This window comes from Oryzias latipes, chromosome 7 (genome assembly GCF_053564925.1).
Source record: "Oryzias latipes strain Hd-rR chromosome 7, Olatipes_Hd-rR_3.1".
NCBI classification, from domain to species: Eukaryota; Metazoa; Chordata; class Actinopteri; order Beloniformes; family Adrianichthyidae; genus Oryzias; species Oryzias latipes.
This window is the reverse complement of record NC_136243.1, coordinates 18,865,748-18,883,915: the sequence shown is the minus strand read 5'-3', so window position 1 is coordinate 18,883,915 and position 18,168 is coordinate 18,865,748. Positions and strand designations below refer to the sequence as shown.

Sequence of the window (18,168 nt, the reverse complement as noted above, 5' to 3'; positions counted from 1 at the left end):
AAACACTGATTATATTATTATTTTTTAGGTCATCACTTTAGAGGCATCATCAAAACAAGCAGCAGGTGACTCACGCTGGTAACTTTGCGGTAAATCTGAGCTGCGTTTTGACACTCAGAGTACGGGTATTCTGAAGTAGCCATCTCTAGCATACACATCCCAAAAGCGTACACATCCACTGCCTCGTCATAGTGCTCTTCATACATTTCTGGGGCCATGAACTCTGGGGTACCTGGAGGAGGAGAGGAAAAAATGTGACATCCATGATTCACTGCTCTCCTGTGTTAAACAGGATTAGTCACGTGGCAATGCCTCATACCGATGACGCTCTTTGCAAAGGAAGCTGCTTTAAGAGTTGCTAGTCCTAGATCGCCAATCTTAACTGATCCTGTAGGTCCAGTGATAAAAATGTTGTCGCATTTGAGGTCTCTGTGAATAATGGGAGGGGTCCTGGTGTGCAAGAAGTGAAGGCCTTTGAGGATTTGCCTGCACCAGCTCCTCAGAACCTTCGGCTTCATTACCTTGAAACGCTTAAGGTACCTGTATGAAGAAAAAGGGATCTTGACAATGAGGCTCACAAAAAAGAAAAACTTTGACATTAACTTGAAGATCTTTGACAAGATTTGATGTGAGAAATATCTACAAACGTACGTTTTGAGCGTTCCAGATGTCATGAGCTCTGTTACCAAAACAATGCATTTCTTTCCTTTAAGTGGGGATTCCCAGAAGTCATAGAAACGAACAATATTGGGGTGTTGAAGGCCTTTCAACATCTCTGCCTCTTCTTTAAAGCGCTGTCGTTCCACTTTAGACAGCTTTCGGTCCTAGAACATAAAAGAAAAGGGGGAAAAAAGGGGAAAAAAAAAAAACAATACCTGTGAATTTTTTATAAACCTGTTTAGCTACACAAACACTACAACATAAAAGCCTAACACTTTCTGCACATTTATAATATGTGCTTTTAGGGAGAGGTGCTCCTTAAACAAGCTACAAGGGTGGTCAATTGCAGTGCATGACACAGGATTATTCATTTAATGCTTAAATGTATTTGACACATTTCAGACTCCATGATTACAGCAGCTCCTAGGAAAACCAAAGCACCAGCATGGTGGCACCCACATCATGATGCAGCTTTATGTCATTCATCTCTTTCATGTTGCTCAATCTCATTTATGTGCGTACCATCTCAGCCCCTTCTTTTCCTATTTTCACCCCTCCCCCTTCATCTGCAACCCATCCCCTTTTCCTGCACCGCTCACATCAACCGCATCTTTGGAATAATATCAGAGGGACCTTGGCGGAGCGCTGGAATAAAAACAGCATATTTCATTTAGTTCTAAACTGACGTTTTTTATCCAGGGTTTTTAAAAAAAAAAAAAAACACAACTCCAAGTAACTTGCATAAGGGCCAAACAACATTGAGCTTTACCAAGACCCCACCTATCACACAAACTAATGACAAAAACTAAAAATATACGGAACACAACACTGCATGAGATTAATTTGAAGAAGAAAAAAATCTACAGTTCAACCTTATGCAGGTGAATGGCTTGATCAGACATCAGGATAAATGGTCTAAAAACAGGAATCAAAATGTGTTGCGGTACACAGAGTCTCGAGGACTGAAGTGACACCATGATAAAGCCTGCTGTGTGAGAGAGAATGTGGCATATCGGGTTTTGTCTGCAAGTGTGCAGGGGTGGGTGGGGGTTTTTCACTGCACTCTGAAGTAACATGAATTATTCATTTCTGCAGAGAACTCTTTTTACAGAGCAGATCAGAGAAACGGAAGGCTGGGTCCTAAGTTGGGATGAGCTGACCCAACACACTTCCTCACAGAGACGGCACAGGGTTCATCTCACCTGAGGCGCATATTGTAAAAGCAACAGCATAGAACTAACCAGAATATTTCAGGGCTTTTAAATACAATGGCGTTGCAGCTTCCAGACCTTTAGACAATACAACATTTGCTGTCTGGGTCACTAAACGTCATTGGTGCTCCAAAATTAAAGAGAACAATACTTATGACAGGCCTTCAGTTTGGCACATTACTCAAGTCCTAGTCACATTGACACCCCCTCTACCCCATCTTTTCCCTCTTTGCTAAAAATGGGGCTTTTGCATTATTAAGAGGCGATGAGTACAGTAGGCTCAGACTCAAATGTGCTTCTAAAGGCATGAAGAGTCACATGAAGAAAACAGTCTTTTCTATAGGACAAAAAACAAAACAGTGCATGTACATTTCTAGAAACGTCACATTTTCAAGGTCACAACGAGGCATTGCAGAAACCCCTATAAAATGTAATTTACCCCCAAAGCTGCAAAGATATTTCTATCATGTCCAAGAATTCTCTACAAGCATGGATTTAAAAAAAAAACATGCATGAGTTTGCACTTCTGGTTGTTCTCTTATAAATGTGAATTTCTCGTAACAGGTAAGCTGAAGAAATAAAATACACCACAGTGGGTTGCGGGGGACAGAAAAATTGATTTTGACATTAGCAGTAAGAAAACCTAAAGACTATGCCTCACATTGCAGTAATTCACCTCTTCCTTTTGCTCAACTCTATTAAATCCTTTCTAAACACGGGGAAAGTAACAACAGCATCAATTAGCTAAAGCACTGAGATACTGATCGCCCAACACCCTTGGAAATGGCATGGACTAATTCATATCTGTAAGAACAAGCAAAGCAACTCAATTTCTGTAATTTGTACATAATGTCTCATTTAGACAAAACAAGTTTGTTTTCTAATGCTGTAGTTGTTGAAATGTGTGTTTGCCGTATACTTGTAACAGAGACAGTTGGTTATAACAATTGTTAGTACGTCATTGCTATTCAAACAAAAAACTGTCTTTTCTTTAAAAAAAAAAATCGTCTTTCCAGGTGAAGCTGGACCGCATGTAAAAATGTATTGAATGTTGGTGTTTTCAGTATGTATTTTTTCATATAAAATGTATTTAAAGCACATAATGTCTTGTGTTTTCTCAGTAGTGAAGAAAATTTAAGATAAAGAAAATTGCACACAGTACTTGGAAACTAAAGGGGAAAAGAGTGGTTTACACCCACAAAAGGACATAAATGTAGAGGAAGTGCCAGCTTCCTCAAAGATTGACTATTGCGGTGCTTGTGCCGCTTTAACAAAAGCTGATGCAGCGCAGACATGAGCCAGCAGACTGTCTGCAAGTGAATTGCGACCCATCAGTCATGACTGCGGAGAGCCGCCTTCAGACCCGATTCTCTGCAATATAGCAGCTAAACTCAGATCATGCCAAATGAAACAAGAAGTAAACTTTTTAAAAAGAGAAGTTGAGCTGTCTGAAAATCTAAAAACAAAAAGAAGTCATATATACAATGAGGAACATGCAAGGGGGCAAATGATTGTGATCATCATATGTCCCATTACCCAATTTTCTGTTAAAAGGCAATCAAATAAATGTTTAATAAATCTAAATAATCTGTTGAATATATCTTTATGTTCAGTTTTTAGAAACTGAAACTATTGAGTTACAATGTGTATGATTATATACTCTGCATTAAAATAAAGATATGCACACTTTTAAAAGAAAAAAATATTTGTTGCTGTTTTTTTCTTTTTTCTTTAAATTCTATTGTTTTCTTAAAGAGCATATAGCCCAGTGCTCCCCCAGTAGAAAATGGGGTACAACCTGTGGTGGTAAAATACTCACTTTCACAGTCAAACATCCATTCATAATGGCAACAATCATTCAGACCTATTCTAAAAATAATTGGGGAACTAATGCAATTGGCTGCAAATACCTGTGCTGCTACGATACTAAAGGGAGCAGTTTCTGTGAATCTTCTAAAGGCCCACTCCAATGAAAATTGTGTTTTTAATTTTGTTATAGGATTTGATATGGAGCAGATGAAAAAAGGCAGTTTTGAGCTGTCTTTTGGGACGCTGCAAGTGAAAGTCTCATTGCTCCGCTCCATTTGGATGCACCCACTTGCAGAAAAATACATTAGCGTCTTCATTTTCCTCGTCTGAGCCGGCATCTGGCTCAAAAAGTACGGCTGGATTGCTCAAATATTGCTCGCCGTTTTTATTAATCGACCGATTTCTCAAGCTCATTCTCTCTTGAGTGCTTGTGTGCGCTTAAGTATTGAAAATACTTTTTACCAAATAATTAGTAAATTGAACAAGCAATCCTAAAGACTATGATGACTAAGAAAACTAGCAAGCAAATCTTTAACCAACCAGGCTAATTTAGAAGTTCTTGTCAATAAAGACCTAGTTTTAGTCTTTGAGGGACAACATTTTTTCTGAGCTTTCTAAACTCAAAGGTGTTTGTCATGTCAAGTTGTAAACAGTGAACAGCTGCTGTGTGCTTCTATATGTTTCGGTGAATTTGTCCTAATTTGGCCTCCTTCACTCCATCAGTGCATCAAATAGTTCAAGGTAAAACTTCTAACAATAACAAAACTTTATGTTCTGACACCAGAACCTAAATATCTAACAGAACAAAAATATCCAAGTCTTTTATTTTCCAGTCACCTTGACATGGACAGCTTAATGGCGCATAAATCCTGTCTGTTATGGCTATATCTTGGTTTTTACCTTACAAACTCCAAGCAAGAGGCCAGAACAGGATACAGAGGTGATTCAAGTTTGTTCGTACCAAGGAAAACTAAATTCCTAGAGGGATTACTTCCTAATGGGCTGTGTGACCTTTTCTGTTGCAGAGACAAAACCGGAAGGTTAAAAGCCATTCACGCCGAAGATAAAATGCTCATCGTTTTCTGTACCCGGGTATGATCAACAAAGACTACAATCATGCGTTTTAGCACAGCAAGTGTATTACACTGTGGCTGTTGGGGTGAAAGTTAGTTTAAATAAGTCTGACCATTACCATAAGAAGGGGCAAAACTCAACCACGGCACAAGATTTTAATCACCTAACACAGATATCGTGTCACAAAAGCCTGTTCTGACAAGTAATTACCGAAGAAGAATTTTCATAAATAAATAATTTCGCAAATATAAATAAGTGAATGTATCCAACGTTTAAGAAAACTATGCTTTAAAATCATATTTGAATCCTAAACAATGACATGGCTTAATCTGGAGAAACAGAAGTAATTGATCGAGTTAATCTTGAGGTCAACTTCACGATTTGGACAGTTTAAAAAAACAAAAAACTCCAGGCAGACACGACAAGACAAGCAGTATGAAAACACTGCAATGGTATTTTTGTTCTTAGTTATGCATTCACGAGGCATGGACTAAATATAATCTACAAAACAAACTGGCTGCCAAATACCACAGAAAACTGCAAGGAGTCAGTGCTCAGATAAACATTTAGGTGGGGGGGGGGGAGAACTGTAGTTACCTGCCAGACAGACAGGAGGTTTTTCATTTTGGAAATACATTGTAAAAGACATATAGTTGTGCAACATAATTAGAGAATTCTTGATATAAAAAAAGAAAAGAAAAAATACTGGCATCCTTGTCTTAGATTACAATCTCTGCCTGAGCCAGGGCCATCTGTGTTATGCCAGAAGCTTGGCATTGAGACAGAATTGTGAGGAAGATGGATTTAGAGAAGAAGGGGTGGGGTTTGAAAGAAAAGAGGAAGAAAGCAAACAAAAAATAGAAAACAAGTCTACCTTAAAAATTCTAAAGAAGCGACGGGTATAAAAAGATGGCCAAAAAGAAACCAGGTATAAATCACTTCACTCCATTTTTTTGAAAAGCTGATTCCTCATAAGTCATAAAAACATGCTGGCATCCATGCACAAATGTAATTACAGTTTAAAAACTGCATCCTGTTTCGATTGCAATCTTAACGCTTGTTGATACGTGTGCTGCAAAATGTTGAATACTATCAAGATTCCAATTGACTTGAGGCAGTCTAAGCGTTACTTAAAAATGATTGATGGCACGCAACTCAATAACAGTGTCAAACAGGATTTCTGCCACAATTCTATTACATTTCCACTGAAACCAAAAAGGATAAGGTACATATGGTCATATATGTCAGCTATGGCAGGTGAGACTTCATCCTCAGCCAGAAAAGAAAAGATAACATTTAAATGTCAATGTTAAATATCAAAATAACAGTACAAAAGGTAAACATAGAAACAGATACTTCCGGTGACAGACTAACCTTCATGTTTCCGGTAACTGGGGAGCATAAATGAATATTTAGCCAACAAAAGGTAAAGATTTAAATGAAAACAATTTTACATCTAACAAGCAACATCTGCCTGTGCTCAATTGTAGTTAAATGCAGACAGTTTGCGGCAGTTTAGCTGGGGCGGTAGAGCAGGTTGTCCAACTACCGAAGGGTTGGCGGATCGATCCCCGCTCTCCCCAGCCAGCTGTCGCCCCCCCCCCAGTGCCGCTAGTCTGCAGCTCACCGCTCCCCCCAGGGGATGGGTCAAAATGCAGAGAAGAATTTCCCCATTGTGGGATACATAAAGCATCAATTATTATTATTCTGTAGTCATTTATTTTATTTGTTGCCTGAAAGTCTTTAGAGATTTTGGGAATTCAGTTTGCAGTTTTTAAAGTCCAGGTAGACTTTAAAAAACAAGACACCCATATCACAAAATGGCATGTTAGTAAAAACATATTTTCAGAAGCAGATTATTAAGCAGATTAAAATTCAGAGTTGCACTGAGAATTTGTTTCTTTAAAAGCTGAAAAGGATCAATTTCCTACAAACACTTGCTGGAGTAAAAATCAAAGCATGTGGAAAACATTGTAGAAGTGTTGCTACATGACAGTTTTCTGGGCTCAATTGAATGGTCTAGCGAAAAGAAATGAGTGATATTGATCTGTTTATTGTGCATAGCCGTTATTGGATAAAATGCCAAAAGAAAAGCTAGTACAACAAACCGGTTTGATATGTAGAACAAAGTGTCTACAACTGGAAATTGGCCTGGTTTAAAAAAGATTACACAGAAAACAGTTTCTTGCTCCACATTCTATGATGCACTAAACCAAACTAATAGTAAAAGATTTTTAAGTTAAACTTTAAGGCCTTAAAACAGTGACAAAACTACACACAGAAACACAAAGAAGCCTTTGTGATAGTCACAGCTGTTTTGCAATGTGGTACTTGCATACAGCACCTTGGAATACGTCAAGCAGATTGTGCTTCCTCTCACAGGTCACTGACAAGGCATGTATTAACTTACTCAGGAAAATATTTTAAGGCCACTGACTTCCACATAGTTCCCAGCAGGCAGCAGCGAACATCAGCTGCTTCCTGATTCTCTACCTCCTGTTGCACAGAGGGAGGGAGCAGGCCCACTCACAAATTTGCAGATGCACTGATAAAAAGGAGAATGCAAGCTCCGATCCCCTGATAACCACAGTCATCACACTTTCAGCAAGCCACATTATTTCAACAAAACACAAAAGTGAAGGACACTACTGGAAATTGAGTTTAGCTGAATAGCACAAAAAAAAAATTGCAGTACATTTTCTTTGTGGGGTCAGTCACGCTTAGTTCCCATTAAGCCTCCTGGGAGACAGAGGGTGAGAGCGTAATAATCCCTGCTGCAGTCTCCACTGGATGGAAATAATTAGTTAATGCCTTCACAAAGTTCTAAGCTTGTGGTTTTCCTGTCTCTACTAGGCAAGAAAACAATCTCCACACTGATGGTGAAAACTAGAAACCACCACAAAGAAGTTGCTTGCAAGGAAATTCACTTTAAAAATAGAAAAATGAAGCGTGACAAGTTTGGTTTAAAAAAATTAAACAATTGGAAAGCTTAAAAAAAAAAGCTTTTGTTTACTAAATGTTTAACACATGGTTTACTATACATCACACGAAGCAAGGGGATCAGAACCTTCACCACACTTAAACATAAGATGTACACAAGACCCTGCTGAAATAGACAATGCGCAATAGGATTAGGGTAGAGCAGTTCTGTTTTAAATTTGCTTTACATTATTTCAATTAATTTCACTGCATTTTCTTGGTATTTAAAGTGTAGATTACAACATTGTGTTTACTTTTCTGAATATGCAATTACACTTTGTTATGCCATTATATTATTTGAATTTACCTGCAGTTCGCACCAAGCCACCTCCACCCACGTCTCAGTATCCAAGCCTTTGTAGACCGTTTTGAACGATCCTCGTCCGAGTTCAATATCAAATTTCAAGAACCGTCCTCCAGGAGATGTGGAAACGGCCTTCATCTCTGCCTCCTCCTCAGTCTCCTCACTGGCTGCTTTGCAACCATCGCTGCTAGTAAGTTTTAAAGCACTTCCACCTCTCTCCTTGTCTTCATCAGCACTGGCGCTCTCTGTTGCACTGTCTTTTTGGCCGCCATGACTTTCAGTGCTGGAACTCTCTTGTGTGCTGCAACTGGTCACTAGTGTTCTGTCCACTATTGTCCTCAGGTTGATGTTAAAGATTTTACTCCCACTGTTGTCCGGGGCGTCGAAGACCTGCTCATCTGTCTCTGAAAACCATAGACTTCTCCTTATAAATCTGTGGTGCACACTCCTGTGGTAGCTGCAGGAAGGGTATGCGCTGGGATCACTCCCTCCTCTCACCACAGACTCCACAAGTTTGACGTTTCCTTCCCCCATGGTGTCACACCTATTTACGGCAGGATCGCACTGAAAATGGGGTCCAGACGCATGCTTGGACTCTCGGGTCGCCTCTGACTCCATGGTGATTTAACAAAAAAAAAAATCACTTTGGTTTCCAGGTCATTCGTGCCATGGCTTCATGTTCCGCAGACGAATGGACAGATGAATACCTGCAGCGCCCGCCCGGTGACGCAGTTTGTCAGTGGAGGCCCCCAAAGCGCTAGGCTGGATGATACAGGGGAGGTTTCATCAGACAAGTGCTGCAAAACAAATTATTGCTCGTTAGCCCCGCAAAAACACACGTTATTTCACGTCTGCCACAACATGAAACGGTTCTAGCTGCACGCTATTCTCCGAAACAAAGCAAGAGCAGAGGGTGTGAGATGGGGTCAAAAAATATTGTGTCACAAGTTAAACAAAAATATACATTCTCCTTTGCAGAGGCCATCGCTGTGTTAAACGATAAATAGTAGTGCGGTTGTAGCGACACAACTTAGCTAGTACAAGCTAGCTTAGAGACAAACTGGAAACCGTTTTTTAATAGAATAAAGTTACAAACATGAACCGAACATGACCTACCTGGTTTAAAAAGCCAACCGAATCATCTAGTGTAGCTGTACACGACAGAGGCGAACCTGTCAGGTCCAGTAACAGAAAAACCTTCGCTAACGTTAGCCGGCTGTCCACGACAAAAAAAGGTGGACTTTAAAAAACGCCCTATCTGCATTTTATCCCCGTTCTGCGCTACAACACTGACTGAGTCTATGCAACCTTGGGAAAAAAAACAGCTTCAGGTTTGCTTACTGAACACACACCTCACATTCACGACGAGCATGATGATTAGAAAAATGTTTCTTTTTTTAAAATTATTATTATCTCAAACCAAATCTTCGCATCTCTTCTGTTCACGGTTCCTTCGTTCGTCCTCGCGCCAGCTCTAGTACGACGTGCAGCGTGTTTTTACATACCGCAAAGGCTGAATTCGGAATGCTGTCTTCCTTTGCATTTCCAATTAAGTCACGCCAACAGCTGCTTTCGGTAGTTATAGTCCGTCTCCCATTAGCTCCTTTCGCCGGTGAGCCACTCAAATGTGTTCTCATTCACTTCGCTTGGCTCCACGCCCCTGGTAACGGCTAGGGGGGGGGATTGAATCCTCCAATCAGAAGGCACGCTGGGACATCAGAGAGAGCCGACTCATCACATTGTTTAGCCGCCCCGACATCGAGATTGACACATTTCCATCACCAAAGGACAAGACCACAGGACTACAGAGTTAGTGACACGGCAGTAGATGAGCATTTATTACCAAAATATCCATGCATCTCTTAAAAACAAAAATCCCTGACCCACAATGCAATGCTTTCACCCTTTGGAGAAATAAGACGCCGAAGTGTATTCATAAATATAAATAAACTGTTGTTTTTTTTGTCATAAACAAAACATTCAAAGAGGAAATGGGAGCTTTAAAAAATATAAAATAACTTTTGAGAAAGGTTTGCATGACTTCCTTTCAAAATAAGACATGTTGGATGATGCATAGGATCATCTCAATGCAGAAAATGTAGAAGTGTGATAACAGCAATGATAAAAAACAAACAAACAACAGCTATAAACTATACGCAGTTTAAATTACCATTTATGGTACATCTCAGCCACATATGCATAAATCTCAAAAACAAAAATTAAATCAGACCTAAATGACCCTTACCATATTTTTTGGACAATATGGGAAACCTATTCAAAATGAGAAAATCCCCCTCATAACCTGGTGAACCTGAAGTAGGAATTCTGGTTATGTTTTCTGAACCATTGAATTTCTGTGATACACGTGGCTCAAAACTCAGTGTTTTAGTATGACTTTGGAAACTGCTTGATGGATTATTGGAGCATTATGTGTACTGTAGTCGGGAGCCTGTGCAGTGATGAGTCCTGTGCTTCAATTGTTTGTGAATGAGTTGAATAAAGTTTGACATGAAACCCCAAAACATGTTACTTTTTAAAATGAAAAGCACTTTTTATTTTTCTTTACCCGAGAGCCAAGGGTAAAAGAGCCACATGTGGCTCCATAGTCTCAGGTTGCAGACTCATGGTATAAGGAATTGTTTTTACAAAACACAGACATTTTGAATGAATAAATCAATAGATACACCTTAAATTACTGCACAAGAATAAGACTTGCAACTAAATTCATTGTGTTTGTCCTTACTCCCCATTTGACAGGACAATGTGCAGCTCAGTTACTCAGAAGTGCATTGGCCTGCGGGTGCAGCTTACTCTCTGGAAAACAATGTACAGCAGCAATTGGATAGGCGCTAAGAAAGATAAGATACCTAGAAAACAAACCAATCTGGTGTCTATAAATATGTCTACTTTCCCTTTAGCTTAGTTTTCCCCCCTTTTTTTCATCATATCCACACAGTTTTGGTAAATTTGTCAAGTCACAATGTTTTGGATAATGTTTGCCATCTGTCAAATAGGAAGTGGTTAGCTAAAGATGAAAATTAAAGTTAAAAACAAACAGACATGCAGCCAGTGTTGTTGAATTGGAAATGTCAAAGTTTTTGCTTACTGTTTTCGATTCTCAAATAGCCACTTCTTCGGGGTTTGGTATCATAAAGAGGAACAACATGGCAGAAGTCATATTTAATGAGTTTGTGACTATTTGAAGACTTGTCAATCCATGGAAAGGTTTTTAGCAGCTGTCTAAGTGTTTTTTTTTTTTTGCAGAGATACAGGTCATACTGATTCATCTGAGAACCAAATGATCTTTTGGCAACTTGGTGATCTTTTTTAAATGCTGATTCCGCACTGCCCTTACTGCTAGAATCAATATAACATCCAGGGCCATGGTTTATGTGGCGGATAAAGTTTTCATTTAACAATAAACAGTAAATAAAAAATGTGACAGAGTGTGTGCAGCATCTCTTTTACACAGCAACAAAATGGACTTCCCGTGTCATCTTCACAGTTGCAGTCCTAATAGCACCATTTGTTTGAACATGCATGTGTGTGTTTTTGATTGCAGAACATGGAGGGAGGAAGGGAGGCCCTGGTTGCTAGAGGCATTTTCCTCTGATTGTCAAAGCCCTGCCAGCAAATGCTAAATGTAATACCCTTACGCTCAATAAAACCGGCAATTGATCTCATTTATAATGTGCCTTCCACCAGCATGAATCTATAAGAAAGTAATCAATTGTTGCCTTGTCAAGATCTCATGTTCAGACTTTTCGCAAGCTTTTAATTTTAGAATGTTTTTTATGCTGGAATTTAAAAGCAATCTGATTTTGAATCAGATTTCCTTACAGAACTGGAATGGTTTTCTACTTTTGAGCTTTTGTAAAATGATCAGATCTGTTTTACTGTATTTTGTACTAAAAAAATGTTTCATTGTTTGAACAGCAGAAGGGGAGGGACCACACTCTGAAGCACTGTTTGCTTTGCTCTACATGATGCTGTAAAAGTAAAAGCTCTACGGAGAATCATGGAAATTAGATTTACAGTTGAGTCAATTCCGATCTGGATGAGGGCCAGAGAGTTTGAGGTGAGTGAGAAAAGGGGGCTGCTGATGCAACATGATGGATGGAAAGCAAAGAAGTGCTTATGTGTTACTGGGAAAAAAGCAAGGAAATGCATGCAGTTATCTATAATTAGATTTTTTCAACAGCTAGTTCAATTAACTCGATAATAAATGACTACACTGTCTTGCATGGTTGCTTTGAAGAGCCGGTTCTCCCTGCCAGAGGCTGAATTCATAGGAACACAACCACTGCTGCCTCGTATTGACCTGCATGCTATCTTGTGGTGCAGCAATCAGCATGACAACGTGGGAAAAGGATATTTAAGTTAAAAAATTTAAAATTGTTTGTACTTCTTAGTTATCATCTATTGTTTTTAAAGTCATATATTAAACACCCCAAACCTTTCCTCCTTCACATGGCCCCAGGAAGATTGCTGATATATGATAAGATACTACAGAAAGCTGCTCCTGTTGAATATTATTGAATGAATCCATCTGTGTTATTCCACTGTCAGGCACAGCAGAGAGTTCATACTTGTTCAAACAACAGTTTTATCTTGACCTAGCCTGCCCGCCTCTTCTCATCTAACTCCTGATCTCTCTTCCATGTTAGTTTTCTCATGAGTCCGACTGATAAAAACCTCAATTCATCACAAAATGAAGCTCAGAAAACTCAGAAACACATCAGACACACTTAGCAAAAGCATGTCATTTGTGTTTATGCATGAATTTCAAATACCAGCAAAGGTCATATATATTCTCTGTAAAAGTCTGAATACATGCACACCTGTTGGATGTTCATTTACATTAAAAAAAAATCTGTCAGCTAAATTTTGACTAGTTATTTATTAAAATGTGGGGCTTTGGTTGATTACGTTATATTGCTTTAAATTAAAACATTCTTTCAGTATATTTGGTCATCGCAACCTAATACGTGTTTACAGAGTATGACAGGTCTGGTTTCCATGTGTGCTGTGGGCGTCCATGTGTTTTCAAAGTACATGACAGTAAGTTACTTGTTAAACAATATTTGTTGATAATTTTTGGGGGAGTAAAGTCAGCTGCCAGGGTTCTAGACACAGTGACTCCATGTTTTCAACCTGTCATCTGACTATGCACATTATCTGACTGTGGTCTGTTGACTTGGGGATAAAGGGCTCTCTTTGAAAGGCCTGTGTGAGGGAACAGAATAGCTGACCCAGACATGTCATGACAGTGTGCCATTTGTGGCATTTGGTCCAAATCACAGTCACAAGGACTCTCCAGTGCTTTTCAGGGCAACAGAATATTTAGAGAAACTTAGTGAGGTTTTGTTGTATGCCTCTTGTAGGACTGTCTTTCTGACAGATGCAGGTCTTGGTATTACACAAGCCATTCATTAAGATGCAGTGTCTTGTGGCTGGCGCTGGTACATTTAAAAACTGATGGCTTCATCACAGTTTTTGTCTGGCTGCAATAAACCCTCATTTTGCTTGGTTCTTACTTCCCCTTAAGCATCAATTTTACCACTAGTGGATTGTTAACATCATAAAGACATTTAAACTCAAATGTAGTTTGTTTTGTGGCAAATTATATGGTGCATCTGTTTTTTCTTTTCTTTTGTCTCTGCAGAAGAGGAAGGACAGTTCTTAGTAACTCAAGGGTCTGGTTAGCCTCTGACAAGCTATGTTCTCTGCAGCTGCAGGGTTGAGAAAAGAAAGGGGGCGGGGTGTCAGCTTCTAAGGAAGCTGCTGATTATTGAATCCTCAGAATTTGCTGGTGCTCTGGCCTTGACTGCTCTGCTGCTATCAAGCAGTTTCCTAGAGAGCCACAGTGTGTGTTCATTTAGCAACAATGCTTACATTGAAACTTTGTTGTTTTTATGTTTTCAAAAGGGCAAATTGTTTTTGTCAGTCAAAGCATCCTCTGAGCCTGCCTGGGATTTATTTGTAATGGACCAGAGTCCACTGCCCTGGCATGAACACACAAACACAGGCTAAGCATTTCTTACATAATCCTCACCCTCACAAGAATCAATTTGGTCAAAAAAGAAGAGTTCCATCTTTGATGACCTTTCTTATGCAATAATATACAAAATGAGTAATCAGAACTTTTTACCATCTACTTCATACGTAGAACAAAACTGATTGCAATATATTTCTTTCAGAATTTCCTTTTTCTATTCTTGCAAGGTTGCAATCATAAAGTTTGACGTTACTGAGACTTGACTGAAATGTCAGTTGTCTAGTGTGCAGACGCAGCATGATTACTGGCAAAAACAGCCTGTCACCACTGCGTTGATTTGTAACGTCAACAAATTGTGTAACAGAGAATCCAGAGCAGCCTTGAAGAAGTGACCCACACAATCATCAAAGGATAGATTAAAAACGAACAAAATCATTTTTATTTGCAGCTATTTGTTTTTATTCCTTACTGCATCCATTTTTTTTACAAGCAAATGATTGTCTTTGCTGCACCAACGTTTATCTTTTCAAGAGTCACTCCTTAATAATGACTGCGTATTGTGCTGGCAACAAGATCCTGAACATCAGTGAACAGGAAGCACAAAATGAGTTCTGGCCTCATCAACAGGCTGCCTTGTCCTTTTGGGAGAAAGCACAGAGTACACATTTCTATTTGATTTTTGTAATTCTCTTCTCAGACATTATCTCCCAAACTGTAAACATTTTCTTTTTCTGTGCCAGTTACATTCTTTCATCCGCAGGAAATCCATCCAGATGCTTAACCCAGAAGCTCAGCCACTCTGAACATGAACGTCTGAGCCAGTGAAGAGTGCAGCTAAGCAGGCGCTGGATGTGGCTTTGCTGCTGGCCCATGCATGCAACCTAAAACTAGTGAACCAGAAGCCAAACCTTTTATTTAACAACCGTCAGCTGCACACTAATCACCATCTCATGTCTGTAGGTCACAGCTGGGATCCTCCTCGTGAAAAATGAAAACAGATCTAGCTCTAAGAATCATCTTCAGTTTTCGTGCCCTTCATCCTTCCCTTCAGCAAAATATGTCCCTCTGACTAACATTACGTCCATTGACGGTCACAAACAGCCTGTTACCAGCTGGACTCCTGCTGCAACCACGGCAACCAGGTCAGAGTTCACCGGGTTTTAGTTAGTCAGCACAGACAAGAATAAAAGGAGTGAAGTGTGTGTTTAAAAAAAGAAAATATGTCCATAACATTTGAGAAATTATGGAAATAAATGAAAGAGTCACATTCAAAGTCATTCAGGTGAGAACGTAAGGGAGTGATACGGAGATGAGATCAGATGTTGTGATGCAAATTCAACTCTGATCTTTGACAGGCCAAAATGCATGCTTATGAACTTTAGCATGGTCAAACTAAATCACCTAATTTCTGCCAGATTGAGTAGAAAAAGGGATTTTCCCCCCTGTCTCTGGAAAAGAAGGATCAACACATAAACCATAAATAAAAATTTGAGTGTAAAATTCAAATATCTACCAATTGTATTTCTATGAGATCCGGCGTTAGATGGTAAACCTCCACGTGAGAGTCATTGCATTTTCATTGGCCCTTTGACCCCCATGCTTCCACTTCCAGAGCCCTCTCATTCTCATCACATTTTCCTTTCCTTCTTGTTGCTTTCTTCTAGATTCAGCTGCCCTCCTGTCTTGACAACTACCCCCACCACAACCAACACACACACTGAATATCATGTCTAATATAGTTGGTGGTGCATGATGAGAATGACCTACATACCTAACTCCAAACCTCTCCCTTGCCCCCAATCGGAGATTTAACACACAGACACACACTGTCAGGTCCTTACTGTTTGACCTTCAGTAACTGTCTAAAACACAGATACGTGAACAAACTAAACCTTTATCCTAACAAGTTCTCATTCCAATAAACGCTATTTAGTTTATCCACTGTTTTCAGGCCGTCACTGTGATTCTGAGGATAAGACATTGTTAGGTCATAGTAACAATGAGGAGAAGTCATTTTTGTGTCATTTGTTCCAGGCAGGGTCTTATTAAAACACAGATAAATTTAGTTTATATCATGCATTAAGAACTTTATTTTGCATGCTCTGGCTTTGTTTTTTTCTCTCTACTTGTGCGCCACTTTGAAAGACATATGAACCTAAAATAAACAAAATGATCAATGTGCAAAATAATGACAGCAACATTTAATGAAGATATTAAATGGTTAAAGTTATAAATTAACAACTGAAACTATATACAATACAGCATATTTGATTTTTGGCCAATAGATTAAACATAATCTACTTACATTTCACTCTTCAGCTGAATCATTCACTTTATTTGATTAATTTCCCTTTTTTTTTCTTTTCACTTACTAACATTTAACCTCCCAGAATCCAGACTGAAGTATAAATACATTTGTGGTTGACAGTGCATCGGCAGCCCATAATGAGTTGGCTTCAGTCCATAAATTGCAGATTGCTACCGTCTGATTAGGCTTTTTGTGAGGGTGTGTTTACGTGCAGGGACATTGTGTTTCCTGGCTTTGTCTGCAGCGCGATGGAATCTAAATGATGAGCAAAAACCCTGGCGGTTGAACTTTCCGGAAAACTGCAGCTTTTTTGGGTGTTATTAACACAGCCCTTACACTTTGGTTGAATTGTGGTTACAGGGATACACACTGGTCATAAATTAATCATAACACATGACATTATTTACGGTTGAGGCCCATGTACTGGAAAATTGGGAAGTGAAAAAAGGGATAAAGTTCAGATGAACTTTAACTTGTTTTGCTTTCATTATTTTTCACCTTTGACCAAAAAAAAGAAATGTTGTATTATTCCTTATCTGAAGTTATAGGTTGTTCTTTATGTTATGTTGTGGTTTTTGTCAGAAATGGTGGCTGTGGAGGACCCAAGTACAGGAGAAAGACTTGTGGCAGAAACTCAAAGACAAAAATGATCCAAGTTCAACATGGCAAAACAAACAGTAAAAAAACCTGACACAAGGAATGACAGAAGGATGACAAAACGGAGAACCTGGTCATGAACAACTACCAAAAAAAAAGGACTATCCCTGGCAAAGAAAATAATCTTTTTGAGGACCCAAAGGGGTCAAATACTTCAGTCATAAATGATGGTTGTGGAGGAACTGCAGAAAAAATAGACTTGCAACTTCCTTCTTTTAAAAAAACAACAGTTTTGCTGAGGTTTGATCCTAAAGGCATCTATATTTTCAGCATGTCTTCTACTCTCTGTTACAGACACCACCTTCACAGTTGATCTGGGAGTACAGTGGCTTCTCTGGACTCTTACAGGCGTTTCCATCAGAAAAAAAGCCTAAACAAACCTCAGCCACTATTTACTAGAAAATCATTGTTCTGCTCTTGTACTGGCAAAGCCAAAGAAACAGTGAAACAGAGAGAAACAGCTCACCAACAACACATTTGCTGCTAGTGGAGGGGAAGCAGGAGAGTGAAAGAGACTGCACTATAGTACCTGTGACCTCATTCTGTCTGTCTCTTCATCTGTCCTAGGGTGACCCTGCAAAGACCAGAGACAACTCCACTGCTGCACACAAAACAGAACCCTCTTTTTGTTGAAATGCAGCACGATATGTTATTATTCAGAGAGCCCAGACCAGGAGAAGTGTCAGGTCTGCTGTGTTTATAAATGCAGATAAAGGTGTGGCTCGTTTGATACAAAGCTCCACGCTTTACAGACACATCTGTCCCACAGACACCACATTCAAACAGTATTTACAATAGTGGCTTACTTTGCCACGATTCGCTGTTCTTTTTGTGAAGCTGGCCTGAGTGTATTGTTGTGTAGCAACAGCAGCTGATTTGTCACAGTGAACACAGGACAGAGCCCAGCAGAGATGCTTGTTCCAAAGAAAACAATGTTTGAGCTGTTTACTGAAACCCCAATTAGGGCTTAGGCAAGCACTAATGAATTTTACACAGATAAGAGGCTTAAACATAAAAGTTTAAACACAGTTTGACCCATTTTTTATGTAAACATTTGCCCAATACCTAAATTACATTGTAAAAAGGGATTTTCACATGACCAAATATCAACATTTTATCTGGACTGGAACTGTTGAAACTGCTGAAGTGGATTGATGAAGCAAGACGC

General features: G+C 39.3%; 1 protein-coding gene across 38 annotated transcripts in view; it reads right to left on the bottom strand.

Annotated features, from left to right (window-relative positions):
- LOC101170677 (serine/threonine-protein kinase WNK2) overlaps positions 1-9,707 on the bottom strand; it is a 34,566-nt gene extending 24,859 nt beyond the window's left edge. For 7 of the 38 annotated variants that reach the window (XM_078950464.1, XM_078950466.1, XM_078950474.1 and 4 more), the window contains exons 1-6: positions 9,543-9,703; positions 8,745-8,834; positions 8,041-8,649; positions 652-824; positions 320-540; positions 75-232 (exon numbers count right to left, since the gene is read on the bottom strand). In XM_078950464.1, the coding sequence (XP_078806590.1) occupies positions 75-232; positions 320-540; positions 652-824; positions 8,041-8,649; positions 8,745-8,834; positions 9,543-9,674 (1,383 nt within the window). In that variant the 5' untranslated portion in view covers positions 9,675-9,703. Of the gene's footprint in view, positions 1-74; positions 233-319; positions 541-651; positions 825-8,040; positions 8,657-8,744; positions 8,835-9,153 lie in introns of those variants that run through there. The other 31 variants (XM_020704765.3, XM_078950457.1, XM_078950476.1 and 28 more) reach the window with 13 other exon arrangements.
- Positions 9,708-18,168: the final 8,461 nt, after the last annotated feature.